Raw genomic sequence first — 25000 nt, 5'->3', positions numbered from 1 at the left:
TAGGTGCATTGGAGAGTTATGGAAGGAAAAAGTGTGGGCATGGAGGTATGGAAGGGAATAAGAGCAGTATTATCCTACCAACTCTGTCATATGCATCAGAGACATGGACATGGAATGCAGCACAGCATTCGAGAATACGTGCAGCGGAAATGAGTTATATAAGAGGTGGATGTGGTGTTTCAGGGTGGGATGAAGAAAGTAATGAAAGCATGTATGAGAGGTTTGGTATAGGTGTGACAGCGAGAGTAGTGGATTGTGGAGTGGTTGAGTGGGTGAAGCGTGGTGTGCTGAGATAGTCTGGACACATGATGAGAATGGGGGAAAATAAATTTGTGAAGAGTGTATGAGGGAAGGATTGAGGGAGAGGGTGTCAGGGTGTCACCTGTGAAATGGATCAATAGGGTGAGTATTGGAGCGAGAGAATTGGAAGTAGCAGGGTTGAGTGTGCTGAGAGGGAGTACCACAACAGGGAGAGATGGAGACACTTCTGCCGCAGCCACCCCCTAGAGGGAGGTTCCCATGAGGGAGCATGGTGTCAGAGAAATAGATAGAATAGATAGATCTTCACTGGAATAATTACATCTTAAATTGTCTTGTTAAGGCTACAGAATGTTTCAAACCTCTGCACATCTTAAGAGGAGGGTTGCTATATAAGTCTAACCAGGTGTGCAAAGTATATACACTCGAAAGTTTGCTCTCCAAATATGTATGATTTTTGCATATGTATTTACAGCAGAAGGATGATTTCACTATGCCACACAGGCTTAGAACAGAAACCTCTGGTGTCTACACTTACATGATGATGATGATGATAATGATGATGACTTAGCTGCCGCCGCCGCTGCAGCTGCTGCCGCTGCTTCTTGCCTCTTGCGTGCTCTCCTCGGTGCCAGCGCCTCTGTCACACTGCTCACACCTGCTGAGGCCTTGCGTGGCACTCTTCTAGAGACTGGGGCTGTTTCAGCTACATCACCACTCTGTGCCAAGCAAACCAATACTTCTTGCATTCTAGTGGTAAATCTCTATGTGTATTCATTACAATAGGCACTTATAACTTTCCCCATTATCCCGTACAAGGTCACATTATTTAACATCAGTGGTACTCCTCCAGGTCACAAAAAATCAAAAATCTTTAATTAGTCCCAAATAACCCAAAATGAGCCCCGAAAAAGAAAGAAATAAGTTAAGTCCCAAAATCCCACATTTGGCCCCTTCAACACGAGGACACGTATACTGCATCCTTGCGTGCCCCGTACCATATCCGAGGACAAGCATACTGCGTCCTGGCTCGCTTCAGCCAATATACAAGTTATTTTATCTCTATATTTATGCTTACATCTGAAAATTATCATTTAATTCTGCATGTTTTCATATATATTACATGATGATTATGTTGAGTTTATGGCTGAAAACTTGTTATATTCAATAATGACATTTGAAATTTGGCGCGTGCGGCGATCCCGGATACGGCGCGGGGTGCTGTTTTGGTGCAGCAGTAGTTTCTTTATGTGCACCATTTAATTCTGCATGTTTTCATATATAATACATGACAATTATGTTGAGTTTATGGCTGAAAACTTCTTAGATTCAATAGCGACATTTGAAATTTGGCGTGCGCAGCAATCCCAGATACAGCACGGGGCGCTGTTTTGGCCTGGCCGTAGTGTTTCTTTATGTGCACCATTTAATTCTGCATGTTTTCATATATAATACATGATGATTATGTTGAGTTCATGGCTGAAAACTTGTTATATTCAATAGCGACATTTGAAATTTGGCGCGCGCGGTGATCTCAGATACAGCGTGGAAGAGGATTAAGAGGTTTAGAAGAGGACTAACCCTTTCCATACGGTGACGCCGTTGGACGCCCATCAGACGCCAACATCGGCGTCGCTGGAGCGAAGGGGTTAATCCTCTTAAGAGGAAATGGAAGAGGATTAAGAGGAATTTAGAGGAGGATTGAGAGGTTTAGAAGAGGATTAATCCTCTTCCATTTCTTCTTGACCCTTTCCATACTGTGACAACGACATCTGCGTCACGAATGGAAAGGGTTATCCCCTTCACTCCGCCGACGTCGACGTCGGTGTCCGACGGGTGTCCAACAGCGTCACCGTTAGTTCTCTTCTAAACCTCTCAATCCTCTTAATCCTCTTCTAAACCTCTTAAGAGGAAATGGAAGAGGATTACGAGGAATTTAGAGGAGGATTGAGAGGTTTAGAAGAGGATTCATCCTCTTCCATTTCCTCTTGACCCTTTCCATACTGTGACGCCGATGTCTGCGTCACGGATGGAAAGGGTTAAACTCAGCAATATTGCCAGATGTAGTTCCCCCAGATGTGTCACATTATTTGCAGTCAGTGTGGCAGCGACAGTTTTACACATCATATTTATTTTTCTTTTCAGGTATACTTACTACAATGCAGAAACTTAAAGCACTACACAAAATCTGATTTATCAAATGCACACATGCATTGTATTTATTGTAGTCTGGCACCATCATTCCCATCACTATATGTGAACGTTGAAGCCGGTCAACAAATATTTTGCATCATTTACCACTCATTTTATGACCCTGACCACTCATCTACAATATTTACTGAAATGATGCATGATTATCAATAAAGAAAGATTTGTTTTCATGAACAGACGTAACGATGTAACCAGTGCCCTCCCCCTGCCTCAAGCGAGGTGTTGTGCAATGGACACTCTTCTTATTTTCCTTTTACTGGGTGCATGTAGCCAGTCAGATGGGCTGGGAGTAGATGAGGTGGAGAGATAGAGGCACAGGATGGTCCTGCACTAAAGGCAGGAGGAGGAAAATATTGTCTTATCATTCTCACCTTCCTCTATTTGCTGACCAATCACATAATCAGGGTCAGTATCAGTATCATCAACACTGATATCACTGTCAATACAGTGCTCTTGGTCGATAATATCTTCATCACGAAATATTCGTCTTCAATTTCTGAGGGAATGAGCAAATGAGAACGTGCAGCGAACAGCGTTACTGAACATCGTGACTGCTGAAGAAGGTCAGTTGTTGATAGTAGGTCTCATGTGTGTCCCATAGGCAGAAAACTGTAGGGTAAGATGCTAGACACTTTCAGGAACATAATTACTATGCTTAGACGAAGTTTCAAATCCGTAGGAAGTGGGAAAGTGACAAACGTAAATTTACGTGATTGACCAAGAATAGTAACCTTTGATTTCACATAAATTTACGTGGATGACCACTTATGGGTTAAGCATCAACCAGTGATTCAGTCCATAAAGCAGACAGAGATGATTCAGTCCACATTCTTTATTTAATCATTGTGTCTAGAGTCTAGACAAATAAAACATATGCAGTATTAAATATCCTGACTAGGAGAGCAAATATTAAATGTTTCCAATGTGATTATGACTGTGAAATTTGATGTTACGTAACCAAGGATAAAAAAAGATACATAACAAAAATGCCGCAATTTGGAAGGGTCAAACTTTGTTTACAAAATTAGCTGTTTTGTCAAACAAAGCAAAATTGAATGGGACAATCTCCTTTGAATATTTTTCCCCTAATTTACCATGGAACAGTAAGAACACCTCTAGCTCATCCTTTTCAATCAATTCACTTTTCAGTTTTGGCCCACAATCACAGGAGCATTTATGGTCCAGCTCTAATATGACTTTGATTATTATGCTGTATACTCTGACAAAAGCTATTATGTTGTAAGACTAATGAACAATGATATAGCCCAAAAATTTGTGCATAATATACCCAAAACCTGCCATTTTGATTGGCCATTGAGAATAAAACTTTCTCAGTCCAACAAAAATACATTCTTCATGGTTCTCTGCATATTAGGGCTATGCTGACATTCATTTTTTTGAGTTAAAAAACTTTCCAGGTTAATAAGTCACCTTGAAGTGAAGTGATGTTTAAATCAAATAGTCAATACCCAGCCTGAATCACCCCAGTCAACTCTACATGTGTCATGCATTAACACATTTACCGCATTTGAACTTCCGGCTGCCTCCTCCCTGTCACGTTTGGTTCAACTCAGCGCAGCCTCAATACCACGCAAGCCACCGACTTGAGAGGAGGTGTGTAGCTTCACTCTGGTTATGAGCTGAGACTGAGACAATAAAACTCGTGCTCCACCTATGGTACACTACGCCGTAGACTTGTTCTTCATTCATCACATTACATAGTGCGCCACCAGTGGAGCACACTCCTTTTGTTCCAACCGTGGCGCAAGCTGCCATACACACATTGTTCTTTCAACAGCAAGCGTCTAGTACCACATGTGGAGCACACTACTTGTTGATTCATTACAAGATATAGCCAATTTTATGAGATCTTGTGACAATTTATTCTTATTATTACTTCATCCTACAAAATCTTCTTTTTTCTTCCTTTCCTTCCGTCATCTCTCTCTATACCTTTCTTTTTCCATCATGCTAATCTTTCTTCATCTATCTCTCTTTCACATTTCTCTTTACCTTTTTTTCTGCCGTACTGACTGATTTACTGACTGACTAATTTCTTAATGACTAATGACTTGAGTGATTAACTTACTGTCTTGCTACTGCCTGAATAAATAGTTAACTTTCTGACTGACTGACTGACTCGCTTATTTACTAACTGATTGACTGACTGACTAAATAAATGACTGACTGACTTCCCAGTGAACTGACTCAATAAATCTTAGAATCCTAGATGTAGGCTGACGCTTACCAATTGACTGACTGACCAACTGAAGAAAAAGCTGTTGAGTGACTAACATTTTAACTTTATATTTAAGTGACTGACTAGCTGACAGACTGACTGACAAACTGATTGACTGACTGAATGCCTGGTTGACTCACTAAAGGTATATATAGCTGAACAATAAGATAACTATTTTTTTAGGTTATTCTCTAACTCACTGAATGACTTACTGACCAGATAACTGACTTGAGTAACAGAAAGTCTACCTAAATAAGCGAAAAGATTCTGACTTATTTCCTGACTGAACCATTGACTAACCAATTGACTGAATGCTTAACCGACCGACTGACCGACCGACCAACTGCCTGGCTTGGTGTGGTCTTTGGTGGTACAGAACCTATTTATTTTACTTTATCCTAAAAAAAGGGTTTAGAAAAAAACTATTACAATTAAAAGGCCAAATTAAGCTGAATACTGGATAGTTTTCACATAGGATAATTGTAATTTTGAATCTTTTCTTTTTCTATGCTTAAACTAAATAACACTAAATGCTTTGTTGGTCATAATTTCATTCCATCCTATGTTAACATGAATCGAATGATATTATATATATATATATATATATATATATATATATATATATATATATATATATATATATATATATATATATATATATATATATATATATATATATATATATATATATATATATATATATATATATATATATATAAAGGTCTAAAAATACTGATTTTTTTTTTTGTTTGCAAGCAAATGTACCACAGGTGGTGCAACACGCAACAGTGGCAAATGCGATGTGTACTACCAGTGATACACATTGCAGGAAAAGTGTTAAGAAGGGTTAATTTTTTTTTTTAAATATATATAAAAAACAGTTCTTTGTATTGACTGCAAAGAAGGCTAACCTCAGGGTGTGAGGGACTAGAGACTGTAGGGGTGTGAGCTGTGATGCCTTTCTGTGGGGTGGTGGTATCAGGACGAGGAGGTGAGGGCTGAACAGGAGGAGAAGCTGGCCTCTTGATACCCTTTCTTTCAGGTTCAGACTTCATGATGCCAGCTGGAGGAGGAACCTGTTGGGATGCTTGATAAGTTACTTACCCAAGACTTTGGCTGCAGATGTTTGTTCAATGGAAACTATGAATTTCATGGCTTGGCAGTTGTGTGCTCCTTTCAAAAGCACCCTTTACCCCCAACATTAACTTGCCTCTAACTCTCAAGTCTGACCTCTTCCCCTTCTCAGTTTAGAATAGAACAATGTAGTTATGAAACAAAACAGAGTTCTATACAACAGAATGATATGTCAGGGGTCTACAAAAAATTATGCTGGCCCAAGGTGGAGGGTTCTAACCTGCACAACCAGAGGTTGAGTGTGTTCTTGTTCTTGGTTGACTAGCAGCACATAAATTGGGCCACTCTCAGACTTGAGGTGGATCTGGTACTTTTTGTCTCCATTGACCTGAAAGATCACATAAGTTGTTCAACTCATTAGGCACAGAAAAAGAATGAACAACAGATAAAGCCTTATCTTTTATAAAAGAGGGAGATGCCAAACTATTATTGTAACAATCAATATCTGCACCCCATTTCTCATCAGGTACGATTGCAGGAAGTTACAGGGCACAGGAAACTTTCACAATGTTTTATTTCAGTATGTAGCTAAACAAGATTAAATTTGGAAAACAAACTTTTCTCCATTATAAAAAAAAATGTTTCCTATAAAAACATTTAGTACTCTGAATCTGATCTGAGCTTGACCAAATCCTCTTTTTAGTTACTGTATTTCGCGGCGTATAACGCGCACCCCAAACTTTAAGACAACAATTTTGGAAAAAAATAAATTCTTAAAATGCTCAGAAATATGTCCGGGTTAAAGAACATTGACGATGTAGTTTCTTGAAATTTATATATTTTTGGTGTAATCTGTACTGCTTGAATTGACAAGGGTCCTTGAGTAAAGCAACGAAAATGGCAGCTGGGCTGGTGTTGTGAGAAATACATCCCCATACATACTGATGATGCACAGCTTCTGATATCATAAGCATATTATTCTCACCATCACTCGTAGGTTATGACAGACAACTAGGCAAGACACAATTCACACGGTTTTGGTGACACGCGGCATGCAGCTGGGTCATTCCATATCAAGTGGTCCAATGCTCCCCACCTCACCATCTCAGATTTCGATGAAATTTTGTACACAAGTTGGTACTAGGCCCAAACAGACCTGTGCAAAATTTAAGCTCTGTAGCTGCTATAGTTTCCAAGATACAGTACCCATGTTTTTTACCCCAAACATCAGAACCGGGACTGGGTGTGGTTGTGTGGTTTTCAAACAAAGCAAATGGCGGCCGGGCTGGTATTGCGCGAAATAACTCCTCATACAGGACTCATGATGTACAGTTTCTGATATCATATTTACCCCATTATTCTCAGTAATATTAATAATTAATAATGAACACATGGATATTTTTTTGCAATATGATTTTTACTTAGCTTGTACTGCTCCTTAGTCATACAATCTCAAGCCACCTATGATATAAAGATCAAGATCATACAAATGGCGCCCGATGGAAAAACGGGATAACAGCAAGGCATGGACGATCCTCCACCGATTTCATTTTTGTATAGTAGTTATTTGATCGCCCTGTATTCTATGGTAACATATTATAAGACAGCTATGGACTATGAAGGATCATAAACAATAATAAAGGTAAGTTTGCAGCTGTTATTGGATAAGACGAAAAACAGACCCTTAAAAACACCCCAAAGAAAAAAAATCATTAAAAATTAGTACATTCGGCGTATAACGTGCAGGGCTAAACTTTCAGGCATTTTTAAGTGAAAAAGGTGCATGGTATACGCCGCGAAATACGGTATGTCCATTTTCATATCAAAGTAACGTTCTGATGTAAAAATTTGCCAAACAAACTTTATGAAAAGAATCCATTTCTAAGTAATCTTTTACTTCTACAACACAGTTTTCCTGCAGCAGGAGACACACAGAAAACACTGCCACTCACCATCTGAGGGACAGGAACCTCCAGTTGTGTCCCTGAAGGGGCCTGAATTGCCAGGAGTGTATCACCTTGGAAGCAATTGCAAATGTCTTCATGGTTGACATATGCCATCTTGAAATTGCTTAAGTCTTCTGTTATGTTTTTTATACTCTGCTGCACATACTGTTACCAAAGATACATAAGAAAGGTATTTTAGTTAGAGCATACTACATAATTTACTCTATAGCTACTGAGGTAGATGGCTCGTAAAACCTGATACTTTCTGAATACAGTGGAACCTCAGGTCACAAACACCTCTCATCACGAACAAATTTTCTGAACAAAATTATTTTGCATTCTTTTTCACATTCAATTCCCACTCTATATGGGCATACAAAATCTACAACCTCACTTCTACTTTGCTCACAAACCATCACTTTACTTTTGTTGACTTTTACTTTCAGCTTTCTCCTGTTACAGACACTATCAAAAACACTGACCAAATTTTGTAGGTCACTTTCGTTTTCTGCACTGCTTTGTGCAGTGGCAGTATCGTAACCAATGAGGTTTATCCCTTCCTCACCACCTTCCACTTATTAAAGTTGGTGTCACCCTGGACCTTTTTCCTTAAACTGTGTTGGCAGTAAGGGCAACCAGCAAATCCAGCTTTTCCGGGTGTGCATCACACACAGCCAAGGTCAGTTGCCCGTATCTACAACATAAACAAAGGAGTAAGTAAGTAAGGGCTATAGCAGAATGGGCAGCCGTTACCCAAGTTATGGAATTGTCGCTGCAGTAAAACAGAAGGAAGAAGCGGTTGTGGGCACGATCATGGCTTCAAAGACAGGAGGAAAGGCGTGTTTACCCAAACCTCGTCAGAGAACTGTGCTGTGAAGACAGGGAGTCCTACAATTTTCATAATGGAGAAAAAAAAATATTTTGAACTGTGGTCCCACAGCAAAGGGTGTTCTCTTATCTTGTCAATTATATCTTAACCCTAGAACATCGGCAGACCCTTTTCTGGGCTTTCACGAGTCGTGGCTGTGGTACGGTGGACCCTAAAAAGGGCTCGCCATAAAACACCTAATTCGAGCTAATTGTAGGCGGTGGTGGCATAGCGCAACCCACCATGAATGCCCTAGGTCATTGTGATGGATCAGTGATCTTGAGGTGGGCTTTTTTGTCATAGGTGGTGCTGTAAGGTCATGGCATACTCAATTAGCTATCCATACAGTAATCACTTGTCAAATTCTCTATAATAGACAACAAGCGAGTCTCGGCTAGATGCCACACGTCACGAGACTGTTTATTTTATAACAAACACCACCCAAAAAGAATGGAGTTTGAGTAAAAGTAAATATTTTTAATGGCTTTATGGTTATGGGAGGAGTACTCTGATGTACATTCCATGCTATTTTCTTAGTCTCAAAATGCAGTGTAATTTTGTCGTTTATCGTCCACTTCTCGGCTGTCCCATAGCCGAAGCCCACGGGTTAAATAAAGTAGCTCAGCCAGTCCACTTTACGAGTCTCTTGGTAAGCAATCTTCTACTGCTCCACTCTTCAACCACTGCCGTCATCTGTTTACATACAGCTGCACGGTTGATTGTACCCACAACCGTTTTCCATCTGCACAGATGGAACCAACAGTTGGGCGCAAGGGCAACCGCAGTAGTCCGTTGCCCCAATGGTTTGAGGAAACGGCCAGTGTGACACTGCCTATTGTGCCATCAACTCTCCTCCATACGGGTACAGCAAAATCAAATTAAGTTTTCGTCTATATTTTATCTGTTTAGTATCGAATTCCTCTTTTTTTGTTAGATTTATCGATATCCATTGGTTTTGTGTTATGAACTTGAGCACAACATACTGTTGTAAAAGTTTAAATTAGCAATCATCTGGGGTCCAGGAACAGATTAATACATTTTACATTGATTCCTATGGGGAAAATAGCTTCAGTTTGTGAACATTTCAAGTGACGAACGGCCTTCAGGAACGAATTAAGTTCATGAACCAAGGTTCCACTGTACATGTAAATACGATAAATTTATGATTACATTTCTCAACTTTTATCATTATAACAGAATACTTTGCTAAAATGCATATGGTTCAGAACCTTGACACTTCATAAAAGATCTAGAGGAAAATCTAAGAAGTGCAGATGAATGGAAAAAAATGCTGGTTATAACATAGAGCAATAGGGAACAAGTAATGCAGTGGTAAAAAAAAAAAAAAAAAAAAAAAAAAAAAGGTGGAAAGATGAAGTATTTGGCAGACCTGAGGTAAATGCTGGTAAAGACCTTTGTCCTGCAGTGGACTAATAATGGCTATTAATGATGATGATGATAATGCTGCACAATATGACTGGAAAGATATACTACTCATCACTACCCATAACGGGCAGTGAGCAAGATTGGTAACACCCACCTGTCGGTGCTGGTCCAGCATCTTCTCATGTTGGTCCAGTTCTGAGATCTCCTCCTTCAACATGGAGGCACGGTCAGTGAACTCCTGGGTGTTGGAGCCTGGCCCTCCTCCTTTCCATACTATGGAATTTTTACTCTTCTTTTCAATCAAACCAATACCTTCTAATACATTAGTGATGTCATATATTCTTCTCTTCTGCCGTACAGCCAACTGATCGGCAGCCTGAAAAATTTGCAATAAAATATTCCAACTGCAAAATAAACTACATATAGATAAATTACAAATCCAATTTATCCAAAAATAAATTTGGGGGCAAACACTAAATTGCATGTGGCCTCAGTGCTCACCTCCATCTCATTTTCTCATGAGTCTGTTGCAGATAATATACCATTCACTACCCAACTTTGCCACAGCCTCTATGACCTCAGCCAGAAAAGTCGTGCTCTCATTGATGGGTAGGTCAGAATCCACCACCTGCAACCCAGCAACTGGAAGCTGCCCACATAGAGGGTCTGCTGTGTACAGCTGCTCAAAGTACTCAGCCCACGAGCCCTCTGCCCATCCATGTCCTACACAAGCCAGCCATCAGCTGTTCAGATAGCGCTCACCTGAGAGGGAGACTTGGAGCGGAGCTTCTTCAGGGATTAGTAAACAGGTCGGAGGTCATTAGCATGTAAATGGCCCTCCACTTCCTCAATGAGACCCCTGACATACCTCTCCTAGTCTCTCAGAAGAGCTCTAGTCCTACACAACAAAGCCCTGTACTGATACTGTTTCCCAGCAAGTCTGGCAGTGCAACTTTCCTCAATATTCTCCAGTGTCTTCACCGAGGCAAAGCCACTCCTAGATCTTGGGCGCTCTCCAATGCACTCCTTAGCAGCTCACAGTCTAATGTTTGAAGGTATCCCACAGTTCTACAGGGTCCTTCAGGGTGCTGAGCACATCAAACCGATTTGAAACTGTCACTACATACTCCTGAGCACATGCCAGGTCCTTCAGCCTCCGAGATGGAACACAGTAGTGTTGTATCTCGAGATTCTTCTTTACCTGACATGAAGCTTGAGTGTTGCAACAACAAGCCTATGGTCAGTTGCAAAGAACTCAGCAATCCGGTTAACCCTGCAGTTCTGAAGGATCCTCCAATGAGTACTTACAAGGATGTGGTCAATCTCCTTAGCTACCCCTCCGGCATTGCTATACGAAGTCCAGCGGTGAAGCTCTGGTCTCTGGTGCCAGGAACCCGCAATTCTTAACCTTCTGAATCTTGCAAAATTCAGGAGAGAGCTGTTGGTGTTCCTGGTACCAGAACCATGGAGACCACACATAGCTTGCAGCCAACCCTGTCAGTGCCCATAGTACCATTAAAGTCGCCCAGGACAATGAGTGTGTCCCAGGGAGGGCACTGATCTGAGTCTAATATGGAGTCCATTAGGTATCCATTAGGTTTAAGTGGGATTACATTAGTTTAAGAAAATGCTGAGTGGCAGCAAGCTTGGTGTGACCTTGCTCCATGATTGAGAATTGAGAGCAATTATGGATATTTACCTTATTTTCAGGATTGTCTCTAAATGGGGTATGTCCATAATGTTGTTTTGTGCAGATTCGATTTCTACTCCTAAAAAAATAACCTTCATCTATAGAATACTTTGAGGGACCTAAAACAAATCGTTACTGTTCTTAAGGGGAGGCGCACAATAGCTGTCGTGGTTCTGTACGAAAAAAAATTACAAACGAAATTTGTTACTTGTAATAAAAGCAGAGCTAAAAACATTAATGAGGGCCAGCATGTTCACTCAATATGTACGATATTGGGAAGTTTTACTTACGGCACCACTAGTTAAAAATCTTCCGTTCAAATTCTTAAGATGTCTCAGTGTTCCTGTGCAAAAAAATTACCAAAATCACCATTTGATGTGTCCCATACTTCTACCACTTTTTTTTACCTTCAATAAATCATATCAGCAGTGTTTTTTGTTTATAAAAAAAACGGACGGACAATTTTTTTACCACCCACTCATCTTTCAGTAGATGTTTGAGTTTTTTTATTATCATCACAACTAATGGAGTTATTATTCTCCAAAGTACAAATAATGCACTTTCAAGATATCAGCTATTTTGTGTGTAAATACAGTTAGCGTACAAAGTTATGATTTTCAGAGGATCTTACAGTGGTAAAATACAACTTAGATACCTATGCAGTTATGTATATGAATGACAATGAATGATATAAAAAATAATAATCATAATTGGCACCTGAGTGTGTGTGTGTGGTGTGTATGTGTGTGTGTGTGTGTGTGTGTGTGTGAGTGTGTGTGCACGCATGCACTAGAAGTCTCCTGGGCTGTACTGTTCTGTGGATACCTCCTGTTGCTTCTTCTTCGTCACTTTATTTTCTTTTAGGCTTCTTTTCTTTTCCTAGGTGTTCAAACCTGCCAAAGTACAAGTACAAATGTACCTCTAAGGAGTGCTCACTACGCACTAAGTAACTGATTGACTGATTCGCTCAACCTTACTCTCTGAGGCTTGCTGGCCGCCACTAGAATTTTGCCAGATGAATGATGACACGCTTTTCATAAAAAAAGTGGAAAAATCGGACAAAAGAAGGCAAAATGTAACATATATGAGTATTCTAGAGAAAGCGGAGGTTTCTGCAGGGAGGGGACCATGAAATTAGTAATACAAATCAAATTATTTGAAAGGGAAAGAATTATTGTACAGCTGTCAAACTTTCACAGGGAACGTGTGACATGTTCAGCTATTTTTTGGAGTAACATTTAAAATTTGGCTGAAATAGTGAAAAATACCCATTTTTGGCAGCCCTCTCCTTAACAATTACTCAAGGTATGAAAACAAGAGGCCTGGGTGGCACCGGCAGATCTGTCAAACTAACCCAAAAACGTAAAGATTGGTTTTATTAAACCACCAATATATCATTTACATAACCGTATCTTCATATATAATTTCCTAATAGGGATGTACCGATGTATCGGTATCGGTGGTATCGGCACATTTAACCCGGTAGCAGTGACAGGCCAAATTTGTGGCTTTACTGTGTAGCAGCGACGAGCCAAATTTGTGCCATGATATAAACCCCAAAAAATATATGATACATAATCTTATCACAAATGCTTTGATATATATTATGAAATGGTTTGTGTGGGGGGTGATTTTTTTTCATTTTTCTCGCTTGGAGGGACCATTAAGAAACATGATCCCCGCTGCTACCAGGTTAAAGAGTATCGGTATCGGTATCGGCTGATTTTCTGTCGATACTACCGATACTTGAAGGAGTTTTGTACGTCGCATGTCACTCGTTGCAAATAATTTTCTTCAACAGAAATTGGATTTTCTAAATTGTTGAAAAAATATTAGAAAAGTGTAATTATCTAGTATCATGATACTACATAGTTTGGAATTTCCCGAGATTTAATTTTCATCACTTTAAACGATAATTCATATTACTTTGAATACAAGTATATAATATTTAGTATACAGTATAGCCTTTGGTACCGCGGATGCGTACAGTACAGGTTTAGTAGCTTTGGCGCAAGATTGGGAGAGCCCCTCCACTCGCCTCATTTGCCTGCCTCAGTCAGTCAGACGGTTGCCAGGGTCTGGGGATTTCTTCACTCTTCTGCCTAAATGTACGGCAATTAAGGTAAAACTAACCTAGCTGAGTCAACTAGACCTCACTCATGTCTTTAAGGGACCTAAGTTTATTAATAACAAATTTCATAAAAAGAAATTCATGACTATGGACACCATTTTTTCAGGCCAGCACTGATTACTTTTTTTTCTTCCTTTCTATGGTGAAACAACGAGTAGTGGGTCTTTTTTTCTCTTAACATTTGATATTGCCCTTTAACCCGGTAGCAGCGACAGGCCAAATTTGTGGCTTTACCATGTAGCAGCGATGGGCCAAATTTGTGCCATGATATAAACCCCCCAAAAAAGATGATACATAATCTGATCACAAATGCTTTGATATGTATTATGAAATGGTTTGTGTGAGGGGTGATTTTTTCTCATTTTTCTCACTTAGAGGGACCATTAAGAAACATGATCCCCACTGCTACCAGGTTAACTGCTGGAATTGTTGTATAAAAAAAATCAGTACACAGGTATCGGTATTGGTCAAATATTAGGGTATCGGAATCGGTATCGGTATCAGTCAAAATTTTGGTATTGGTACAACCCTATTTCCTACTTAAGCACCTGGTTTTATATTGTTACATGTATTATACTTACCTTCAAACCTCTCAAAAAACCTAGGAAAGGGTGAAGAGATCAAAACTGAAAAGCAATGAACCAAGTGTGGGAACCTGCCCATACCATCCTGCAGCAGCAAGAACCCCAGCCTACCATGGCTAAAATCCAATAGTCTCTTACGTATAGACAGGCTTCACTTCTCCTCGACTCCCCCTTAGGAGCACTAAAAGACAGGCTAATATACATAAACCTTTTAACAGGGAGGCTTCGCCCCCTTGCCCCCCCATGTTTCGACATTTCGTCACAATGGCTACTCAGCCTCCAAAGTTTCTACACAAATTTCATGGCTGATAATTATACAGGTCTGAGCATACCACCATAAAATTTATTACTTACATTTTCAACCTAAATCTTGGCTCAGTGTGTAGCACTGTAGTACTGCAACTACTCATGTCCGGAAATGGTCAGGTTTCAATTTCATAATTATAATAATGGAGGGTTACCTTAATGTGAAAGTTCTTGGATTTTGTTTGGTTAGATTAAAAAATAGGGAGCTTGAAGCCCCTTATACAGATTAGGTTACAATTTAAAGCTATAATTTTGATAAATGCTTGCAATTTTGCCACTATGTTTAGAGAGTCAAGTAATGATGAGCCATGGCTTTGGGTGGTTAAGATTACTTTACAAGTAATTTTCTGCTGTCATATGTGTCTTCTATTAACCTTCAAACCTCTAGGACCTATTGGAAAGTGTGAATGAAAATCAAAACAAGTGTAAAAATGGCTGCCAAAGTAGTGTGCAAACCCAGGAGGCTGTGTGAGGCTAAAAGGGCTATTACACTGGGCAAATTTTCTGTGGATTTTCAGTCAAAGCACGACTTCTGCTGGCGTGGTTCTCATTTCCGTGGTTTTCTGACGTGTCCACGCTATTCCAAAGCTACAGTAGATTTCACCGAAGGACGACGATATTACTCACCATCAGCAGCAGCAGCAATAACAAGAAACAAGAAGAAGAGGAAGAAGCTACACCCTACTGTCCCTACATTTGCACAGCTATGAGTGTTGTTGCCTGGACCAAGGCCTCCGAGGCCACTTTAATTGAGAAATTACGGGACATGCCAGCTTTGAGGGATCCCAGGCATGAATTGTATGCAAAAAAAACTGCATAAAAGGAAGAGCAGACACTGGTTTCCTAAGCCTTGTATCTTTCTTGGCTATAGACGGTTGCACAAGGCTCAATATTTCATAAAATTGGTCCTTGCTGACTCATCCACTGCCTGTAGCCTTCCTCGTCTTCTAGATGTAGTTCTTGCAACAGCTGCATCACTTCACTGCACTCCTCTCTTCTTGCAAGCCATTGCCGCCTCCACTTTCTATTCTTTTACCATTGTTTGTAAAAATCAAGTGTCACTAGAGCCAAAGCAACAGCATTTTGAGTGAAAACAGGGGTGCAAACGGGGACGTCTGCCATACTTGTTGTGAAATGTGTCATTCATGACCAAGGTGCGCTGAGAGTGCGAGGCAAGTGTGATAGGAAGACGACGGTAGTATGTCCATGTAGGCAAAAATCCACGATTTTATGACTGAAGATCCACGGAAAATATGCCCAGTGTAAGAGCCCCTTAAGTAGCCCAAAGCAATGGTGCGGAAACACGGGGGATCGAAGGGGCGAAGCTCCTCCGTTAGGTTTCCATATATTCACCCCAATGTCAAACAGGGTTAACACCGGCCTTCATCAGTCCTGTGTCAGCAGTAAGGGCTGTGTCGTGCTCGTGGTGGCCCCTCCCCGGTGTGCGGCACAGCAGGGTCCAGAAGGGCCCAGCCAGGCACGCTCAGGGCCGGCCAGTGCTCCCGTGCCCCGCCGCCCCCAGCCTCCCCGCGCCTAACACTCACCGACTTGATGTCCAGCACGCCATCCTCGGCTTCTTGCAGCAGGGATACGAACTTGGAGGTCAGCAAGCCCAGAGACTTCTCTTGCCTGCTGGGAGGGAGCTCTGCCATGGCGTGTTTGTTTATGTTCCAGCAATGTCATTCAGACGCTGCTCAACTGCATAGGCACTATTATAGCAAAGTTATTTAAGCACCCATATAGTTACTTTACACATAATATATTAAAACCTACCCTCAGTCATATCTTTTATGGGTCTAATTTATGTGTAAAGGGACAAATAATAGGAATTAGTTATTTTTAAAGACTTTAAATTTACCTTCAAAAAAGGAGTTCAGACCGCGTGTATTCGAAATTTAAATTTTCAGAAAACACGTGATAAACTTCTTGCATGCATTCTGTTTGGCTTGTTTGCAGACCGATACATAAGATTATTAAGACATATAATGATTTTCAATTTAATATAAGCTATTTTTGCGTACAATTCACGGTATTTGTATCCCCATGCTTTGTGTGTGTGTGTGTGTGTGTGTGTGTGTGTGTGTCTGTGTGTGTGTGTGTGTGTGTGTGTGTGTGTGTGTGTGTGTGTGTGTGTGTGTGTGTAGTAGTAGCTATATTTAGTAGTAGTAGTAGTAGTAGTAGTAGTAGTTGTAGTAGTACGTACTATTTAAAGTAGTAGTTAGTCACGTATCAGATGTCAGATTTTAGAGATCCGCGGATGCGGATGTGTATGCGGATGTCATATATTTACATATTTTGCGGATGCGGATATCAGTTTCTAGTTTCTACCAAACTGCGGATGCGGATGCGGATATCAAATTATGACATCCTCACGGATGCGGATGCGGATGTGTTCATGATCTTTTTTTCTTTTTTTTTTTTACATCTCGGCCTGTAGCGCCGGTAGGCTTTCTTCTTGGGCATGGTGGTCGTCCCAAGCCCCTCATGGCGCAGGGAATTTTTTTATAGTGGCGCCAGTTATGCTTGGCTCATGCTGCTCTCCGGAACTCATTCTTGATTCACTTGGACGGTATCTTCTAGAGTCCGGGTGGTCTTCTGCTGGACAGAACGTGGGTAGTCTTAGGCCACTCGACGGTGACTGAAACATGTAGGTGGTAGCGTGGGTATTCTAGCCGACGTTGTCCATGGCGCCGTGAATGCTAGGTCCGCACACTAACCACTCAGCCACCGCCTACCTATTGCAAGATGTTAGCTGCTTTTCTTACACAATAATGCAATTTGTAATTTTAAAGCTTTATGACGAGTTTCAGCCACACATGTTGTGTGTTACCAGGATGCGGAACAAAAATCTGGTTGATCGAGATCTTCACTTTGGCGTCCCCGAAGTATTGCAGCGGGGACATATGCCCCCCCCCTCGCGACGCCACTGCACAAGGGTCCGACATGCAGCTGGAAATCGAGATGAGCGGGGAGGGGGTCGTGATCCACTACAGTGACACCCAGGGCGCCTCGCTTAACCTGACTTGCCTTTGCCCAGGGGGCAGCAGTAGCGGTGCGATCTCTCTCCGGGGTCACGCGCGGAACTCTCTCTCTCTCTCTCTGCCCTTGGCAAAATGCTTGACACATTAGGTTGTGTAAATTTGAAAGGAAATGAATAGAAGGTGTAAATTTAGGAGAAAATTAACAAGCATTAATTAATTTTCTTCAACTTTGCAAGCTCTGTACTCTATTCTACATTGTGATCTCTAAATCTTTGACTCTGTAATGAATGAAATATATCCCCAGCATCCTCTTTGTGTAGTGTGGATGCGGATGCGGACGCGGATGTTTATTTCATCACAAATGCGGATGCGGATGTTTCATTTATCAGAAATGCGGATGTGGATGCGGATGCGAAAAATTATGCGGATGTTCCGCAGATGCGGATGCGGATGCAGATATCCGATACATGACTAATAGTAGTACGTAGAGAAGTAGGTAGTAGTAGTAGTAGTATTTTTTGTTTTTATAGTAGTTGTGGTAGCTAATAGTAGTAGCAGTAGTAGTAGTAGTTGCTGTGGTAGTACGTAGTAGTAGTAGTAGGGGAGGAGGTGGGAATATGGACCAGGGTGGTAATATGAACCAGGCCATATCTCAGAAACTAAGTGCTGCTGTCAATTAATAGCTAACTTAGTTAACATGTCATTAGTTCCCCATACGCCACCAAAGTGCTTTCTGAGTCCCTCGCTCGAGGTGAGTCGCTTGAGGGGCAAACATTTAAGTAGGGTGTCACCGTATAAACAGAGGTGGGCGCGGTACTGAAAAATCAGTAGTGCGGTTGCGGTAGTGCGGGCCCATTTTTTTTCTTTCCCAGTGCGGTACGCGGTGGGGTAGCGGTAGTCACTAGTCAATATAAAAAAATACTTCAGTGTCTATCCTGGCTATAGCTTGTGAGATACGAAAAAAAAATAAAGGAGGACTGGGGGAGCGAGAGAGGGAGGTAAGGGAGGAGGAAGGGGGGGACAGGGGAGTAGAGGACGGGAAGGGGAGGAGGGGGAGGGAAGGGAATGCAACAGAGGGGTCTCGCTCCTGGAAGCAATAATCATCCCACGGGAAATCGGAAAAGTACATCCTCAGGTCATTCCACCGAGCTGAAGCAAAATGCCAGAAGCATCGCCTCTTCGGTGGGTCCAGAGGGTGTACAGGAGCGATAGAACAGGATACAGAAATAAGGTTGTGATCGGAGGAGCCCAACGGAGAGAACAGTTTGACAGTAAGCAGAAGGGTTAGAGGTAAGGAAGAGGTCTTGTATGTTGGGCCGGTCTCCAAGACTGTCGGGAATACGTGTCTCTCATACTCTCTCTCATTCTCATTACTTCTCTCATTCTCACTCACTCATTAATTCTCATAATCATTCTCCCTCATCTCATTCTCCCTCATTCTCATTCTCTCACTCATTCTCATTTTCTCTCTCGATTTCTCAGTCTCTCTCTTCTCATTCTCTCTCATTCTTATTCTTATTCCCTCTCTCATTCTGTCATTCTCAATCCCTCTCTCACTCTCATTCTCATTTGCTCTTCTCATTCTCTCTCTCTCATTCTCATTCTCTAATTCTTATTATCTCTCATTCTCTTTCTCATTCTCATTCTCTCTCTTTCTCATTCTCTTTCTCTCATTATCATTCTCATTACCTCTCTCTCATTCTCATTCTCTCTCATTCTCATTCCTCCTCATTTTCATTCTCTCATTCTCATTCTCATTCTCTCATTCTTTCTCTCTCTCTCTCTCTCTCTCTCTCTCTCTCTCTCTCTCTCTCTCTCTCTCTCTCTCTCTCTCTCTCTCTCTCTCTCTCTCTCTCTCTCTCTCTCTCTTCTTTCCTTCCTTCCCTTTCATACTAAGCCTCATTCTTCTTTTTCTTCTTCTCGTTCTCATTCTCGATTTTCTCTCATTCTCACTCTTATTCTCTCTCATTCTCTTTCTCTCTCTCATTCTCATTCTCTCTCTCTCATTTTCATTCTCTCATTCTTATTCTCTCATTCTCATTGAAGGGAGTCTGGAGTCGTGAGGGTTAGCACGACATGCTGGCAACTAGTTGGCCGAATGTCCCAGACAGTCGGCAAAACACCAAGACCCCAATAAAACCTTCCCCCCCCTTCTTGGAGCGTGGGAACCAACTTATCAAATGGAAAAGTCGCTGAGTAGTCGTGGCCCTGTTCACACTGTGCCGACTCTGGGCCACGACAACCCCGCGACTTTTCCATTTGACAAGTTGGTTCCCACGCTCAAGAAGAGGGAGGTTTTATTGGCTTCTTGGTGTCTTGCCGACTGTCTGGGACATTCGACAACATGTCGTGCTAACCTCACGACTCCAAACTCGTCACGACGCAGAATTCGGCAAGTCTCAAGACCTCTTTCAAGACATGCCCGATCCTTTCACATCAACACCCAAGACCTCGTGTACCCAGAGTTGTGGGTAGTCGTGGCCCAGAGTCAGCACAGTGTGAACGGGGCTTAACGTCTCCACACTCCACAGCCAGGCATGGCTGGCGAGCATGTCTCAAAACGCCGGTATGTATGGTCGGGCATGTCTTGAAAGAGGTCTTGAGACTGTTGTCGAACGCTGCGCCGACATCGTGACGCGCGTCTGGAGTCGTGAGGGTTAGCACGACATGCTGGCAACTAGTTGGCCGAATGTCCCAGACAGTCGGCAAGACCCCAATAAAACCTTCCCCCCTTCTTGGAGCGTGGGAACCAACTTGTCAAAAAATGGAAAAGTCGCTGGGTTGTCGTGGCCCAGAGTCGGCACAGTGTGAACGGGGCTTAACCGGTACTAGTCGCGGTAATGGTAATGAGAGAGAGAATGAGAATGAGAAAAAGAATGAGAATTAGAGAGAGAGAGAGAGAGAGAGAGAGAGAGAGAGAGAGAGAGAGAGAACGAGAATGAGAGAGGGAATGAGAAAGACAAAGTGAGAGAGTGGGAATAAGAATAAGAATGAGAGAATAAGAATGAAAGAGAAAATGAGAATGAGAGAGATTGAGAATGAGGGAGAATGAGATAAGGGAGAATGATAATGAGAATGAGTGAATGAGAATGAGAATGAGAATGAGAGACAGAATGCGAATTTGACTGGGAGAGAGAATGAGAATGAAAGATGAGAATAAGAGAATGTGAGAGAAAGAATGTAAGAAAGAGAATGTTAGAGAGAGAGAGAGAGAGAGAGAGAGAGAGAGAGAGAGAGAGAGAGAGAGAGAGAGAGAGAGAGAGAGAAATCATGTGGTTGAAGGCGACTTAGTCCTATTAATTGCACTTAATTCACATGTTTTGGAAAATAACTTTGTGCTCATAGCATTTCTAATAGCACCCAAATACCTCTACATTCTAGCAATTTGATCTGTTTGTGTGTGAAAGCCATGGAAAAGGAATTACAGATGATTTCCTTGAAGTTACTACAAGGCAATCAATCGCATTGTTTTGAGTCGCTCTTTTTCTAGCCCAGTTTTCTCGCCTCTTATGTAATGTTTCGCTACAAAAAGCATTGTATCTTACCGAGGAAACATTATGCTACCATCCCTGCCTCTGTGGGTGCGACCAAAAGCAGAGCAAGCTGGCATGAAGACAAAGTGTTGAGGTGTGTGGGTGTCACGCGTTCAGCCAGTCGGGCAATGTTTTGGGTGGAATTGATGGCCGCGGCGGGGAGGGGACGAAGCCAAGCTGGCTTCACTTTTGTGACGTCATGCCCTCTCCTAGTATTCTTCCTCCAAGGCACCAAACAGCGTCACGCATAAGCCACGCCTCTGCCGTGTCTCCTCCCACGAAGCTGCGTATGACGACTTGATATCAGTGACTTTGGCAGTAGCTGGACACAGCGAATGATTTTACCTATCAAACGGGGAATGGAAAAAGGTGGGCGGGAGCTGGGTGACTGATTTCATTGGTGTGAGATAACAAGGTACGGTGACAATAAGATTTTTCTTTGACATCTTCATATCTAACGAGGAAAAGATAAAGGGTTCAATTCACGACCCAGATTTTATACGCACTAGGTGACTTGGCCTTTGAAATAGTTTTTTTAATTTTTTTATTCATGTACAAAGTTTTATGTGACTACCATTATTTTATATCACACCTACACAGTAGCTTAAAAATTGGATTATAAATTAAATGAAGCATCAATTTTTCATTTGGTGGTTTTCAATATACAGCGTGATGTATATCCCTTCTACCTGTGTTTCATGTGTGCATTGCATTACGTGGTAGCTTAGATATAGAAAGTGTTAGCTCCTCTTTTGTAGATATGCAGTAAAGTTACTTGTGCATATTACATAGGTTAGATTACGTTTTTTCATATTGTAATCACAAGAAACTTAAGAAGCTTAATTAATTAATGAAGCATTACATCGCTGAGGTCACTTCTTACAGTGGGTTTCTCAGAGTTGTCTTACTCAGCGTTTTCTCTATTTTTTTACTAGATTTCCTGAAAGAACATTTAGGATTTGTTGGCCAATTCGTACGATCCATTCCATTCATTAATCATTTGAGGGAAAGAAAAAAAAAAAAACTGGAAAACTGAGATGAAGTATGAAAATGAAACACGTAAGTACACATGATCTGATTCACGCTCATCTCACGGCGGCCTATGGTGTGCCTTTTTAATTAAAGCTGAGTCAGAAAAAGCAATGCCGACGGTTGCTTCCAGCGGTCATGATGTCACCCTCGCCAAGGCATTTCAGAGAATTGACGTCATAACTCACGTGGTGCGAAAAGAAGGCTACGGCTCTGTACTACGTTGGAATGTTGATCTGCTGGACTTGGTTAGTGCATGACGGCTGGAAAAAAGAGGAAGGATATGTGGTGGAGCACCTTGTTGTTGCCGTGGTATTATTTTTCGTCTTAAATAACATTTCCTTTTCGTCTACCACTTGCTTCTCCCACACGCAAAAACCCACAGCTGTCTGCCCGCAGCCTCTTGTCACCTCCACTTAGGAACAATAAAGAAATGGTGCACAGTGAACACAGCCACACACACTGCGCAGCTAGGGCACGTTATAGGCAGGGGAATATCAAGACACCTCTCCATCAGAACTTGACCTCTTTTCTGGCAACTCCTGCTTCCTGCTTTTTCAGGAGCAGCGATTGGTGGAATATTTTTTTGCTTTTTTTCTTTGTACATTGCCCTTCCACTGTTTTCTTTACCATAAAAAAGGGTGTGACGCTTCCATGCTTTGCTTATTTCACTATGATACCCAACGACTTCACCGAGACCGCCAAGTACTCACAGTCAGTGGCGTAGTTAGGCCTGGGCTTTCGGAGGCTATAGCCCCGAATGTTTTATGAATAGCCCCGGATCTCAAAGAGTTTTTTTTTTAAGAACAGCCGCAGCCAGGCCAATACAAAATGTTAATTCTTGTTAAGCTGTTAGTAATAGAAATTAGATTTCATAGATCTCATACGGAGATCATACGGTTTGTTCCCGTCCGGTTCACGTTCCTATCACGTATTCACGGCCACTCGCCAGTCGGCCATCAGTCAGGCAGTGGTGCCAGGCGCCAGCCAAGGTGAGTATCCCGGCCCGCGCACACGTGTGAGCGAGAGAGCTTGTTGATTGGTAGTAGCGAGCAAGACCTGAGTCTGAGGCTATGGATATAAGCAGCTTTTTTTTCAAATAGAAAGGGGACCAAGGCAATGAGTTGCAGCCTGCAAGGCAAGAGCAGGCGGAGGAAGAGTTACTTCCTGCTGTTGCTGTAACTGCAGATGAGTCATGACGGGAGACTGCCGCTGCCTTTACATTGTCTGTTAGCTCAGGTTGGTGAAGCAGAGGGCTCTTTAGCCAGCTAGCAAGTATCCATAGTCTAGCTGAGTGGTTCTCAAACGTTTTTGTCACACAAGGCATACTAACTCCTTAAAAAAAAAAAATGATAGTTATGTATACTGTAATACCGGCCCGGACAGTCGGCGTGCAGCTCACCCAGCTGTTCATCCTCCCTCTCGAGCTGGTCGATAAATGGGTACCTGGGGAAACCTGGGGAAGGTAAACTGTGGTAACCCGGATGTCACACTGGCCCTGTGTCCTGGGGTAATGGGCTCCTTCCCATCACAGGCTCAAGGGCCAAAGTTACGGAGATGAGCACCGAGGCCACGCGCTGCTACAGAGGATGCCCCCAACTTTACCTTTATACTGCAATGATGGGAAATGTGCACACTGCACCGAATTGCTCCAGCATTCAGCAGTTCGAAGTGGAACGAGGGACCGTAATTTTTCCGATTTCCAAAGGATCCAGTTATTATTTAACGAATTTCAAGAGGTAATTTATTGATATTTTGCTGTAGGCAAAAACCTGTGGTCATTATATAGTTACGTGACAATTACGCGAGATCGAACTTCGTTGATAAAAAAATAAGTTAAAAGCATAACAGTAAAAGAAGCTTTTAATACGTCTTTAATTCTGTATCAAACAAACTTGCAGCCTGCAGGAACTGATGACATGGCAGGAGTAAAAAAAACAGCATCTAAATTTATATAATGTAGTAGTAGAGTAGTAGGCTGCAGGAGATGAAACCTGACAGGCCACATTATTTACTATCGTGATATGATTACCTACGGTAGGCTGTGACGACGGGATAAACAATACGTCTATTATAAGGCTAAAGGCTGAAAGTTTTTTTCTTTTTTTCTTTTAGGTGAGTAGAGCTAAAAACAAATCGATCGCTCCGTTGCCGCTGGAGTGTGATGTTATTTTTTCTTCAGACTTAAGTTGTGGCTACCACTAATATTAATATTATTTATAAAATGAATTGCTTAATCTTTCTACTGAAAATAAGGGGTAATATATTGAACGTGTTGGCGGTCTAATTTCCAGGCACGGACATTTTTTTTTCCGGGCAAAAAACAAGAGTTAAGTGAAAGAGTGCTGGGTTGTAGTTTTCAATATCCTTGGTAACAGAATAAATGTAATGAAAAACTAGATGAATTTGTGAAAAATGGTAGTTTCTGATTGCTAATTACTTGATGTTCACTTACTCAGATGTTCCTTATTTTTCTATAGTACATTGTAAAAACGGCCAATTGCTTTTCATTAGTTTTTAGTGCCTTACTCTCGGAAAAAATAAATTTTAATTTGAAGTCGTCTGTACAGTACATTTATATGTATGATACATCATGCAGTCTTAAGCGCTTAAATGTGCTTATGCTTTACCATAATTTGATAATGACCTTGAAAGTTTTATTATGACACACTTGCCATATTTTCAGTGTTACTGCTAAACACAATAACACATAAATTGTCCCTAATGTATGTCAAAGAGGCCTCAGAATTACCCTAAAAACTCC

General features: G+C 41.6%; 1 protein-coding gene across 1 annotated transcript in view; it reads right to left on the bottom strand.

Annotated features, from left to right (window-relative positions):
* Positions 1-16391, bottom strand: part of LOC127007568 (transcription factor E2F4-like) — a 20581-nt gene extending 4190 nt beyond the window's left edge. Inside the window, exons 1-7 of the mRNA XM_050878739.1 lie at positions 16238-16391; positions 10137-10358; positions 7735-7893; positions 6063-6170; positions 5620-5784; positions 778-977; positions 484-503 (exon numbers count right to left, since the gene is read on the bottom strand). Of these exons, the coding sequence (XP_050734696.1) occupies positions 484-503; positions 778-977; positions 5620-5784; positions 6063-6170; positions 7735-7893; positions 10137-10358; positions 16238-16345 (982 nt within the window). The 5' untranslated portion in view covers positions 16346-16391. The remainder of the gene's footprint in view (positions 1-483; positions 504-777; positions 978-5619; positions 5785-6062; positions 6171-7734; positions 7894-10136; positions 10359-16237) is intronic.
* Between the last annotated feature and the right edge of the window lie 8609 nt (positions 16392-25000).

Source organism: Eriocheir sinensis, chromosome 35, assembly GCF_024679095.1.
Source record: "Eriocheir sinensis breed Jianghai 21 chromosome 35, ASM2467909v1, whole genome shotgun sequence".
Lineage (NCBI taxonomy): Eukaryota > Metazoa > Arthropoda > Malacostraca > Decapoda > Varunidae > Eriocheir > Eriocheir sinensis.
The sequence above is the reverse complement of the archived record's forward strand: the minus strand, read 5'-3'. Positions and strand labels throughout refer to the sequence as shown.